The sequence below is a fragment of the Limulus polyphemus genome, unplaced genomic scaffold, assembly GCF_000517525.1.
Source record: "Limulus polyphemus unplaced genomic scaffold, Limulus_polyphemus-2.1.2 Scaffold3183, whole genome shotgun sequence".
Classification (NCBI taxonomy): Eukaryota; Metazoa; Arthropoda; class Merostomata; order Xiphosura; family Limulidae; genus Limulus; species Limulus polyphemus.
The window spans coordinates 17,036-30,608 of NW_013668793.1; the positions used below are offsets into that span (position 1 = coordinate 17,036).

The 13,573-nt window shown below is 31.3% G+C and overlaps 1 protein-coding gene across 1 annotated transcript in view; it reads right to left on the reverse strand.

The window, feature by feature from the left end:
- LOC106468835 (neuronal-specific septin-3-like) overlaps positions 1–13,573 on the reverse strand; it is a 49,192-nt gene that overhangs the window by 10,521 nt on the left and 25,098 nt on the right. Inside the window, exons 4-7 of the mRNA XM_013929277.2 lie at positions 7,328–7,501; positions 5,272–5,403; positions 2,677–2,758; positions 334–471 (exon numbers count right to left, since the gene is read on the reverse strand). Coding sequence (XP_013784731.1) covers positions 334–471; positions 2,677–2,758; positions 5,272–5,403; positions 7,328–7,501 — 526 coding nt within the window. The remainder of the gene's footprint in view (positions 1–333; positions 472–2,676; positions 2,759–5,271; positions 5,404–7,327; positions 7,502–13,573) is intronic.

Sequence of the window (13,573 nt, forward strand, 5' to 3'; positions counted from 1 at the left end):
GATAATGCGTGTAACATCAGCAACATCCTGATCTGTATATTACTTCCGTACAAGTTGCTTCCTTTGAAAGTTACACAATAATGATTACAGTTGATGTAACACACAAAAATCCATGAAATCTATATGAAAATACTCGAGCAAAAAAAAGAAAAAAAAAGACTAAAAAACCAAAATTCTGCTTTAGTTAAAACAGTAGGTGATGCATCATAAACACAATAAAATATCAGACACAAGTTGCACAATGTTAATATAACATTTAGGACTTTTATTTAAATTCTATTCTAAACAAAACATGCGATGTTATTTACTTGGATGTAAACAATCGGTACTTACGAATGTCCTGTTGGAGCTATGAAGTATAAACAGCAATGAATACGTGTGTCAGGAATATGTTTTTTACGAGATACACTTTGTTCTTCACTTAAATAGTTTTCATATTGTTCATTGATATAATCCAGAACTGGCAGCCAGCTATGAAAGGAAATCAAATCATTAGGTTTAATTAGTCATATCACTACATTACCAAGAGTAATATTAATTATATAAATATTAATTGAGTTTTCCCAATTGAATAGCTCAAGAACCTTATGATAAAAGGATTTTGTTTGTTTCCTTGTAATTAACCACAAGGCAACACAATAGACTATCTGGTTTTTAGCATTATAAGCCATCAGACTAACCACTGTGTCACTTGAGGTCACGATAAAATGAACTCTATAATTTTATTACAAACTAATAATGGTATGCAAAAGAAATTCCTAAATGTATAGAAAAAAAAATAAAAACACCACTATGAACTATATTATTATATAATGTTTTGTAAAGTATTTCATCAAATAAACATTCTGCATTAGTTCTTTATAACCAGTACTGTACAAGTGGTATAAAAACTAGTCAGGAATATGAAACACAAGGTCATATTTTTCCTTGTCTGAAACATGTATCTTGAATTTAAGTAGAACTTGAAATTAACATAATCTTCAACCTATAACAGGAACACGAAGTACATTAACATAATGACTAAACTAGCTGTGAGGAGCTCAATGACGCAAACCAACCTGACAGAAAAAAATTATCCAGAACTTCTTGTTTACAAGGTTAACTGTTAATGTTGAGTAAGGGCAGAAAAGCTTAAGAGATAACTTATCTAATAAGAAAAAATATGCAGAAAATTCAAAAATAGTGCATAGCTTATTCTAGATTAACCCTAAAAAAAAGATAACTTTCAGAACTGGACTTTAGCTCTACAAATATGAATTATATTGCTCTGCTCAGATTAGTCCTTGAAAGCATCTTGATTGTGTCAAATATATAATAAACATACCAATAATGTAGGGGAAACATGACACAGCAGTGATAAGACCAATTCTGTGGATTTCTTTTAATCATATGTGAATTCCATTAAAACTAGTGCTTAAATAGTAACACCAATAAAGCGCTTTTACAAAGACTTGCATTTTTTAAGTGGACACACACACACACACACACACACACATACATATATATACGGTTACTAAACAAATCTTACTAAATATCCTACAAGAAAATCCATTTGTTAACTACACCAAACATCACTATGCACAAATACAGCATGTGCCAATTTAATAACAAAATTACGAGGGAACTTGGATATTGTTAGTTACGCACTTTACTGTTCTTTTTATTAAGAAAACTGTTGGTTTAAAATAATATAAGTAGCAGCTGAACCTGCTAGCTCGTTACTGTTATACTAATCTTACATTCTGGTAACAAAAAAAATTAATTAAACTCTGAATCACATAGTTAATTGGTATTTTATTATTATTATTATGTTAAAAGAAAAATGAAATACAATAAATTTCGCTTTATATTATATCCAAATATTGTATTAGAATTAATAGTTTTAAACGATTAATTAGCACAAACTTTTTTTTTTATGTGCTGGAATCAAACCATACTAGATAGTATTTTTATTACTTCTACGTTTAAACGTAAGTCAAAAGTTTGTGTACTTTGTGTAAACTATGGTTATTCAAAGTACAAGAACAGAATGATGCAGATTGAAAAACATATTACAATATCTCAAATATTTTACCGAAGCATTTTAGATAATGGTTATATTAACTAACTTTTTGTAAGGATGTGATGGAACATTTTAAGATTTTATGCTCTTCTGGTGTTCGATATTTCTGTGTGTGTAATCTTTTTTTCGTAATGTAAATGTTTACACATTTGAAGATGTTGAAAAATTATGGAATCTTAACAGTTACTCCGAAATGTTAAGTCACAGATGCTATTCCGTAGTTTGTAGATATATGAGAAGCAAAAAGCTTGATGAGAGTGATAAAGTACAGTAGGTTAAGGTTCGATAGACAGCCATAAATGTCAGCAAACTATTTCAAATTTTGTCAGACTTTGCTACACGTATTTTTTTTGTCTATTATCAGATTATATTTTAAATTATGAGCATGATCATTTAGGAAGAAATTATTCAATTTAAATGTTAAAACAAAGTTCGACTCCAATCTATGACAATGTTATCTCAAACTTAACTGATGTCTGTTGGTGTAAAACATTTTTTTTTGTACTTGAGGTAAGCTATGTAAAAAAAAAAAAGACACCTGAATATTAACATTAGTAACCAAAAATTTGGTTAACATGTAATAAAATATATATAACTGTTAAAGCAAAACTTACCACTTATCATTATTGATTTGGTCTCCAAAACCAGGTGTATCTGTGACAGTTAATCTTAACCTCACACCTTTCTCTTCAATTACTATAACAAATAATACAAACATGCTAATATTCATAACCGCAGATCAAAGTCAGAGATAACACGATGCTTTTAACTCTTACATGAGCATTCTAAAGGCAAAACATTTGACAATTGGAAAAAATGAACTTTTCATTCAACATCCCTTTTATACTTGAATACAAATTCTGCTTCATTTTAAATGCTACAAAGTGTCACTTAGAACAGTCTATTTGATCATTTAGAGATATTAAAGAAGATTTTTAAAGGAAGAAACTCATCTTTTTAATTATTCAACCCCACAGTATCATTATGATATTAACACAGATATTTTGTCATTCTGTAGTTGTATGTAGTTTATCTCTTTGTATTCCTTTCAGAAGGTTAACTTCCGTATTTACATCAAATCAGTCAGAATTTACTCAGAGCACCATCAAGTCAGTCAGAATTTACTCAGAGCACCAAGTTTTTGTGAAAGTACAAGTTCCAATTTTCTCTTCTTTTTTAAGCATTGGAATATCAATTTTCTTTAATATCAATAAATACATTTCTAAAATACTGCTTTTAGACTTAATTATTCCTTTAATCTCTAAAATCCTACTTTTGAATTAACTGTTATTTTAACCTTAAAAATCTTGCTGCTGGATTTATATGTAACTCAATTTAGTTATTAATTTAATCTCTTGAATTCCACTTTTGGATTCATGAAAGTCAACTTAACTATTATTTTAAACTCCAAAGTCCTGTTTCTGGATTCATGTTAACCAATTTCATTATTATTTCAATCTCTAAAATTCATGCTTCTGTATATGTGTTAGCAACTTAACTATTATTTTAAACTCCAAAGTCCTGTTTCTGGATTCATGTTAACCAATTTCATTATTATTTCAATCTCTAAAATTCATGCTTCTGTATATGTGTTAGCAACTTAACTATTATTTTAATTATTTAAGCATAAAACTGACTCAATTGTAAAGCTAAAAATCATTATTCTAGTTATCACAAGAAACAAGGTTAATATTTCATAAGCTATTTAGATTTGTTTTAATTTCAAGACAATTTGATGAAATTTAAAATATTGAACAACGTCTATTTTAATTTCAAAATCTTGTTGTTGTTACTGATTTTCTTTATGCAAGGCCAAACATACAATGGACTATCAGCACTCTGTCCACCACTGGGAATTGAACCCAAGATATTTTACTTGCTCAAAATCTTATATTACTAAGGCCTATTTTTATAAATTCTGTGACAATTGAAAACAAAGTAAGGATTTTTTGGTATAGGATCGTACATATGTACAGTAATATATTGTATTATTATTTACTGTTTCATACCGAGTTTTAACCAGAAAAAAAAAAGAAAATCTGTATTATTAAGCAGCATTTTGTGTTTAATAACTACAAATAAATGAATCCTGTAGATATGAAAAGTACAACTTTTATTTTTAAGTTCTGGATAGGCCTCATTATAACAGAAAAATTACAATTAAACTGAAAAATTCCAAGTTGCTTTATAATCACATAACAAATTACACAGATTGAATTTATGCTACAACACTGTAAAAATATTTAATTTGAAAAATTTTCATGAAAATATTTCTAACCAATTATACAGAGATAAGATTACAATTATATTCCTTTTTTTGCAATGTTTAAAAAACTTACCACATAATGTTAATGTTTGGCCAAGTGTGATTGCAAAACTTATTATAAATAACTGAAATGGTTAGAACTGATCACGAAAACAAAACAATAATTGATTTTATTTAAACATGGAGTGAAACCAACTACAAATGAAACAAAACCATATTACTTAACAAACGTATTAAAACAAGTACGAAAATTCCTATCCATGAATTATAACAAATAGGTTAACCATGAACCGTGAAAAAAAAAAGTTACTCAACATAATTTCTTGTCCAAAAATCAACAAACATTCAGTTTTTATTCTTCAAAAAAAATGTTACATTACAAATTTCATACTTTCTACTGATGTGTCATAATTTATAAATTTGTATACAAGTTTAGATGACCTGCCATTAAGTATTATCTAATTCTACTGGTAAAGAGTTTTCACCACTTATTCTTAAAGGTAAAACTTATATTATCATCTTTCCATAAACAAAATCTAGTGTGCAAATTTTATTTATCAAACAACAACAACTTACTGTTAATCAGTTGAGCTTTTGTTCCTTTCTTTAAACTTTACATTTTCAGAGCTTCAGATATTTTTATATTGGCAAAAGTAATCATTTATTTATTATCGATACAATTTTCTTAATTACACGATAATTAGTAATGACCTTTCAACTATTCTTTACAAATAACTGTATAGTAACAGCAAACGAGTTAAATATGTGAAATCTTTCAAAGAAACTTTTGTAGTCACATATTTTTCATAACTTGATGACATGACACTAAATAACTACAAACGAATGCTATAAAATGAGTTAATGTTTTATTTGATTAAATTATGTAGAATCTAAGGAAGACGATTTTATTAAATTACACAAAACCTTTTTTTTTTTCACTTACCATGACTAACAGATTTCACGTGCGTAGTCTTTGCAATCTCAACCTTCTCTTCACTTTTTGAGCAAGAACGTAGACTTACGTTAGCTTTAAACAAAGTATTGATGAGAGTCGACTTGCCTAGTCCACTTCTACCTGAAATTGGTGTAAACAAGTTCAGTGTGGAGGATGAGAAACGGTAATTGTTGTAAAAAACATTAAATTCATCCAGTTAGGAACAAATGTGATTAAAATAGTTGTTAAGCACAGAGCTACACAATGGGCTACCTGTGCTATGCCCACCATAGCACAGAGCTACACAATGGGCTATCTGTGCTATGCCCGCCTTAGCGCAGAGCTACACAATGGGCTACCTGTGCTATGCCCACCTTAGGTATTGAAACCTAGTTTTTAGTGTTTAAAGCCAGACTTATTACTGAGCCACTGTGGGGCAATTGAAATAGTGACTCCTATTGGATGTCTTAAGATAGGAAAAAGTCATGCTTAATACTTTATATGTAAGCTTTCATTTTGTGAGTTATACCCAAAAAACTAAGACAGCCAAAAGCTTGTAAGAAAAAGGAATAATACGGAATTTACAATTCTGGAAAATATTACTTAGTTACAAACAGTTGCTTTATATGTATAGACAGAGTTCTAACTTAAATTGACATTTCTAGTATTAATTCTAAAGAACTGATATGTGGTATGGAGGACAGTTGAAACACAATTTGTACATTTAACTCAAGACGTACTTACCAAATCTTTTCGTTTGAAAATATCAGTAACCTACCAGGAAAACTCTTTACATAATTTAGCCAATAAAGATGCTGAGCCTTGCTGAAATACATCTAGCAAACCAACAGTTCCACCCCACAAAAATACCAATAACAGGGGGAAAAAAATAAACATTTGTAAGTAAAAAGCCAAAAAATATTGGATAACAGCTCAAGTACATTTCAGTCTGTACTGAAGGCTGTCATGCTATAAAAAACTGTTTAGTTTAGATATTATTGATTAGTTTTTGTTATAATAAGAGTTAAAAAGCAGACAATTGTGGGAAGTTTTGTTAATAATTCATTGATGTTGAGACTATCGAACGTCACGTGCAATACAATGATGTTGGAAATATAGAAGGCAGGTAGATGATTAAATGATAAAGATAAAAATAGTGTGAGACCAGCAGAAACAGCAGACAGACAGATAATAGCAAAAAAGAGTAAAGTTACAGGCCAAGGAAAAATTTGGCATGAAGTTAACTACCATAGAAGTGATAGGCATAACGTTTAATATGTTAAAATACGACTAACAGTAGGAGAGAAGATAAGAAATCTAATCTATTCCGTCAAAGCATGGTTCTAAAGTAATTGAATCAGCCCGAGTGCACTTTGACAAAAAGAACAGAGGATCTTCGGAAGAAAGAAGACCAAACAATTACAGTAGTGGGTAAGTCACACCACAATTGTAACGTAAGTGAATCACAGAGAATACTACTGCTATTACTAGTGTGATAGAAATAGAGAAGATAGTTTGGCCTGTCAACTGAAATTCTAAAGTAATTGAATAGGCCTAAGTGGATATTTGACAAGAAGGAGAGAACTACATATATAGTATTTATGCTATGCCCATAATATCTATAGTGTTGAAGAATTTATTGTATGTACATTAACTTGTTGAGTTGTTCTGAATATATATATTATTTTAAAAACAATTGAAGTGCATGCTGTTTATTCATTGTTGAATTTATCACTAACAAGTCACAGACACCTACTGTAGAAGAATCCTAAGCACAACAACTACATAGTATATATTTATAGTATTAAGAAATATAAGTAAACGCCTTTTATTTTGACAATTGGTGAAAAAGAATATATATATATATATATATTATAAATTCTGACAACAGCACCATCTAGATCTTAAAGGGCAAATCTATTTATTTCCAAAGTAAATACATAAGTCCAGTCATTTAATTTTTTTTATATATTATCTGAGCTATCTCTATTCACTTGTACAATATTCAACTTTATATAATTATAAATTATCAGTTGTCTGTATGTATCCCACAAGATTAACTCACCAACCACCATAATGTTAAACTCAAAGCCTCGTTTTAAGACCTTCTTCCTGATCTGTTCCTGTAACGTGTCTATCCCAACATATCCTGCAATTTCAGTTTTTAGGTTTCCCCAGTGTGTTGTCTCAACCAGAGTGTCAGCCATGATAGTGAAGAAGTCCTCAACGCTCAACAGCCCTGAAGAGAAAATTGTATTACATTGGAATATTCCAATCTTACCTCTAACTAAAACTACACATTCATTATGGAACAGATAATAGCAAGTTGTAGTTATTACAAGCTCTGTAACCAACTAAGTAATGAAACCACAAGCAATTAGTGCATAATATGGGCCTCATCAGTAATTCTAGGGTTAAAAACCCAAGAGTTGGAACTAAGATACATATGATTACAGGTTTGTAGTTAATTACACATAAATCATGGTATACATGATGAATATTACAAAATAAAATTGTTGCAAAAGTGTCTGGACTTTGGCTGCAAAGTGGCGTATGAGGTAAAGTTATTATATGCTCCAATTTGTATTTAAAAAAAAGTATTGTAGATAATGTTGTACATAACTTTTAAAATATTGAATGGAGAATCATTAGTAAAGTGTGTTACCATCTTGTATCAGTTACCTACATAATTTTACCAAACAATTTTATCATTATCAGAAGGAACAATCCTCTTATATCAAATGTAAAATGTTTAATCCCCTGTTCTAATTTGCCCTATATAGTTCCTTTTATTTGGCTTTTTACCAAAAATTGTTTTCACTGGAGAACATCTAAATAACATAACCTAGAAGGGTTGTCGAGGATCAAACTATCACTTTAATATTATCAAATGTCTAAAAGATCCACTATCTTATGATTTTTTACAAAATAAACACTTTAATTTCATGTAAATTATTTAAATTCTTTTTGCAGGAGAAAGAACCAAGTTTAAAAAAAAAGACCCCACACACACTCTACAGTGCTGGCTACACCCCTGACTGGTCAGGTAAATTTTTCAGCACCCAACTGGTGAAATACAGGTTTTTCTCAAGGTACTCCCATTTTCCATCTACAACAAATTCTTTAGCAGTGGTTCAACAGAAAACTCTGCCATACAGTCATCACTACTTGGTCCACTGATCCTGAATTATTTAGCAGTGGCTCAACAGAAAACTCTGCCATACAGTCATCACTACTGGGTCCACTGATCCTGAATTCTTTAGCAGTGGTTCAACAGAAAACTCTGCCATACAGTCATCACTACTGGGTCCACTGATCCTGAATTCTTTAGCAGTGATTCAGTGGAAAACTTTGCCATACAGTCATCACTACTGGGTCCACTGATCCTGAATTATTTAGCAGTGATTCAGTGGAAAACTTTGCCATACAGTCATCACTACTGGGTCAACTGATCCTGAATTTTTTTTTCAAAGAAGTGCATCTCAAAAAGAGTTCTATAGCATAATTTCCATTGCAAAAGGCTCTGTAATATAATGGCATATCCAAAGCACATAACTCTTGTATGTTTAAATTTTTCTTCTAGTGTATGAGAACAATGTTTTTTCATTGCTTGTTTCAACAGTCCATATGAACAGAAAACCAGTATATCTTTTTATGAAACACCACGAATACATGTTTCATTCTTCAGCTCCTTGAAGTATGTGATGGTTGAATGGGAAGTATGAAAGGAAGTCTTATCTTGGTGAGCCCATACCCCTTTTGGCCTTGTTACAAGATGGATATCCTTCTTGATTATGTTGCAGACTGTTGCCTGAGCATGTGATTGGCTTTTTCTTCTGCTGACCTTAGTGTTTGTGGATTCTCACCTGTTACAAGATGAAGCACTTTGCATACCACAACTAGGGTACAATTTGTTGAAGGTCTCTTTCTGGGTGGTCCAGGTGCACCAAGTTAATCCCTTTTATGTTGTTTATCTATGCCATTAAGTATAAGGGATGGCCCTCATTTGGAAATTGTAAATCTCCAATCTAAACATGTCTTTATGATTTGAGAATGTAAATATTTTGTGTCAGAAAGGGCTGTTACATATATTTCCCTCAAAGTGATCAACTTTTTTGGTGGATTCACAAAACCTGTGAAATACTAAACCATCAAAATTTAGTTTGATACATCCCATTCCACTGCAACTTCATATGAGCGATTGTTGTCACATGACTAATAAATTTGTATATTCAAAATAATTTTAATATAATGTACACAACCATTTGTAAACTTTATGTTTGGACCTGAAAACAAGAAATAAAAATACATAGAACATAATTCATGCATGTCTAATGGATACAAATCAATATCCAATACTTTACTTACCTTTCTTCTCGGCATATAACACAAGACTTAAATGTAAATTTTTTAACTGGATATTTCACATTAGGAAATGAGTCTAAATATTTTTATGAATATTCTTTCAATAATGCAATTAAAAAAAAGGTGCATACAATGGATTTTAGCAACTTTCAACAGTTGACACCAAACTGACTTTACGTTAGATATCCAATAGGCATCAATGAAGAAAATTACCTAATAGTAATAGGGATGCAGAATTAAACCAATAATCTATAATTATAAATATGTAAGCCCCAAGCGACACTAGTCATTTTATTATATATATTTAAGACCTTAGCATATACTATTTATAGCGATTACAGCCAAAGAATATCGCTAACAACGAGTGCACCCAACTGATGAACCAATCTAATAATTATAAGTTTTTAACTTAAATCATTGCTAACTCCTAGTTAGACTGGTACTGATAGTTGTAATGGTATATTAAATTAGCTATATTACATATCATGTTAACTTTTAGTTGCTAATGATAATTGTTTCTTTTTATGGATTTCAATAGACGATATCATTACGAAAATTGTTGACGTGTCAGAAATAAACATATAGAGTTTGGCTGTAAAAAACAAACAACAAAAAACTCGCATACCACGTCTCAACTTTTCGTGTTGATGCGGTGCTGAAAATGTCGGAGTGTGTGTTTATAAAACTTTCGGTATTTAACCAATACAATAAAGTAATGATCGATTGATAAAAAACAAAACCACAATCATTCGTATACGAAATCGATTAATCGAAATACTGACTACAGGTAGCCAAACGACATATTTACCAGAGCAAACATTTTTGTTGTTGTGCCGAACACGAATATAGTAACATGACGGAGAAAATATGTATCCAATCAAGTAACATACTATATTTCTTAGTAAGATACATATTTACGTGTGCTGTAAGTATAGTAAAATAAGTGATATATTAGAGTACGTCCATCATACTTTGCATAGCTCAAGAAATGCGTTGTTTATTTGCTTATTTTTGGACCGAAGAGTCATTAGTGTGAATGCTGTAATGGTTAAGCCTCACCCTTATACACTCTTATGTTCTTCACACATAATAAAAGTTAATCACATCTGAATTAATGCTATTTAATTTCACACACTTTGTCAACTTTACAGATATTGACTATATAACTTCTGTAAAGAGTACACAACTACTTAAGAAAGAAAAAAAAGTCTATTAATGCAAGTTCCATGTCTGTTAGTGTTAGCCTAACTAGTCGTACGTAATTCCATTGAATTTAAAATAGTGGCGTACACTGGCGTCAGCAAGGGTATGAATTACCGTGTTCTAGACAATATGGCACCAGTTTTTGTTTTTCTTATACTTTCTCCAACAGTAACCAACATAAGGGATGAGCTCTGTAATTCTTATAGAAGCACTGCCCCCCCCCCCCGGAGACTAGACACTTCCACCTACACTAGTAAGCTGATACTGTGATAGTGATAAAAACAACTCGACACACGTAGTTAAGAGAATTCATAACTTTGCGGTATAAAGTTTTATTTGAATTGCTGATGGACTCACTTATTTGCTTTTCAAAACCATTTCACTAAACTGTTTATGTACGAAATTGCTCGTGCGTTAATACTGTTGTTTACAGCGCCCCTAGTAACATATGAGTCACACAAAAACATCGTTAACAAAAAATCACCATCTTTAAAGCAGTTAATTTTATTAATTACTGTTGGGTTTTTCTACGCATCCTACATAGAAAAATAAGTGATTTCACCCAGTTTATTTGGTCATTTTTTACACCGACTATTGCAGCATCCAGAATATAAAATTACTTAATATGGCGCAATATGTGGGCCCAGTCCCCGAGTAGTGAACAGTATAAAAACAAGTTAGTAATTTTAGAGGTTTTACTTCACATATACAACATGGTAACAGAAGCGCCATTTTGGATTTAAGTGGAGCAGGGGTGGCTGTTTTTGGGCAGTCCCGTTCCCAAAATAAAACAATTATATTCAGCAGAGCAACTGCCACTCCCTGACCTACCTAACTGATGAAGGGTCTTCAGCTCCAAACATGTTTATTACACTGAAAATAGCCAAGTGTCGATATAAGAGTAATGCTCTGAAAACAGTAATGTAGTAATGGGTAACTAGTAAGGGTAGTGTAGTAATGGGTAACTAGTAAGGGTAGTGTAGTAATGGGTAACTAGTAAGGGATACATAGTAACTAGTAGGGGTAATATAGTATACATCTACCCCTACTAGTTACCCATGTAATGGGTAACTAGTAAGGGATACATAGTAACTAGTAGGGGTAATGTAGTAATGGGTAACTAGTAAGGGATACATAGTAACTAGTAGGGGTAATGTAGTAATGGGTAACTAGTAAGGGATACATAGTAACTAGTAGGGGTAATGTAGTAATGGGTAACTAGTAGGGGTAGTGTAGTAATGGGTAACTAGTAAGGGATACATAGTAACTAGTAGGGGTAATATAGTAATGGGTAACTAGTACGGGTAATGTAGTAATGGGTAACTAGTACGGGTAAATAGTGTAGTAATGGGTAACTAGTAAGGGATACATAGTAACTAGTAGGGGTGATGTAGTAATGGGTAACTCATAGGGGTAGTGTAGTAATGGGTAACTCATAGGGGTAGTGTAGTAATGGGTAACTAGTAGAGGTAATGTAATAGTGATGGTGTTTTTGTTCAGTTGTTTTATGTGACCATGTGTTAAGGATCTTATAACTAACAAAGAAACCCACAAGCAATTTGGTTCATAAATAGTTCAGAAAAATGTGTATAAGCCCTTTGGTAATTTAAGGATTAAGTGTTTTTTGTTTGCAAATGATTAACACAATTCAAAGAAAAAACTAGAACATAAAATATTTTACAACAACACTAGTTTAACCAAAAAACCTATCAGAAACCAAAGCCATATTTCTAATGTAATAATTAAAATTCAATCCCATCTAAATCAACAACTATTATCTAAAATAATCACTTTTACTGGTGTATCAAATCATTAAGTCCCCTAGAAACAATTTAACGCAAAGCTGTGATTTATGTTTTAAGATGGAACATATATTAATAATTCTTACTATTCCACAACACAGACATAAATCTTAGTTTTTAAAATAAACATGGGCCAAGAGCTAAGCCAGTAACAAAATGGATTTCTTAAACCTCATCATTTTCAACCTTCAAATCAAATTATACATTTTATATTTATGAACAAAAGGTTTCCAAAGAAATAATATTTCTTCAGTTATAAACTACAGCATGATCTGTGCAGGCAACTGTTAGAAAGAGAAGAACCATGGGGTCTGTTTGCTGGGGGGTAAAACTTGATGTTCTGGTGGTGAGTATGTTTCCAAATAATAGGCTGATATAGCAAATACAACAAATGTCTGGTTAACACGTTGTGTGCTATGGACAACACTGGGGGTGAAATGAACTTCTAGAGGGGAAATTTACTCTAGCAACCTACATAGTCCAAGCCTGACTGTGAGTTACATGACAGGTCACTGAGTCACAGCTGCTTCGAGACGTCTGACTATCCATTTTTACACAGTGAACAGAGGAATGTATGTGTAATTATTCTTTTTAAACTAGCTAGCTACTAATGTTTCTTCAAAGCCATGATCCGTCTAGCCAAAAACAGATGTGGAAAATTATGTATGCATATAGTTGTTACGATAAACACATTCTTACTGTAGAGTCATAAAAATTTGTTGTTGTTGTTTCAAAGAAAATTTAGTTATCCTGCAAACAATTTTGAAAGTTAAACATTCCTAATTGCTATATTAATCCTTTAAGTATTGTAAAAATAAAAACATTTAATTTCACCCTTTTTTCCAAAGAATGCTGTTTAATTGTGCCTATGTTCTAAATATCAAACACAATGCCATTCTCTTTACACTGTGTTCTTAGTAGCATTTGCGAGTATGTGAATT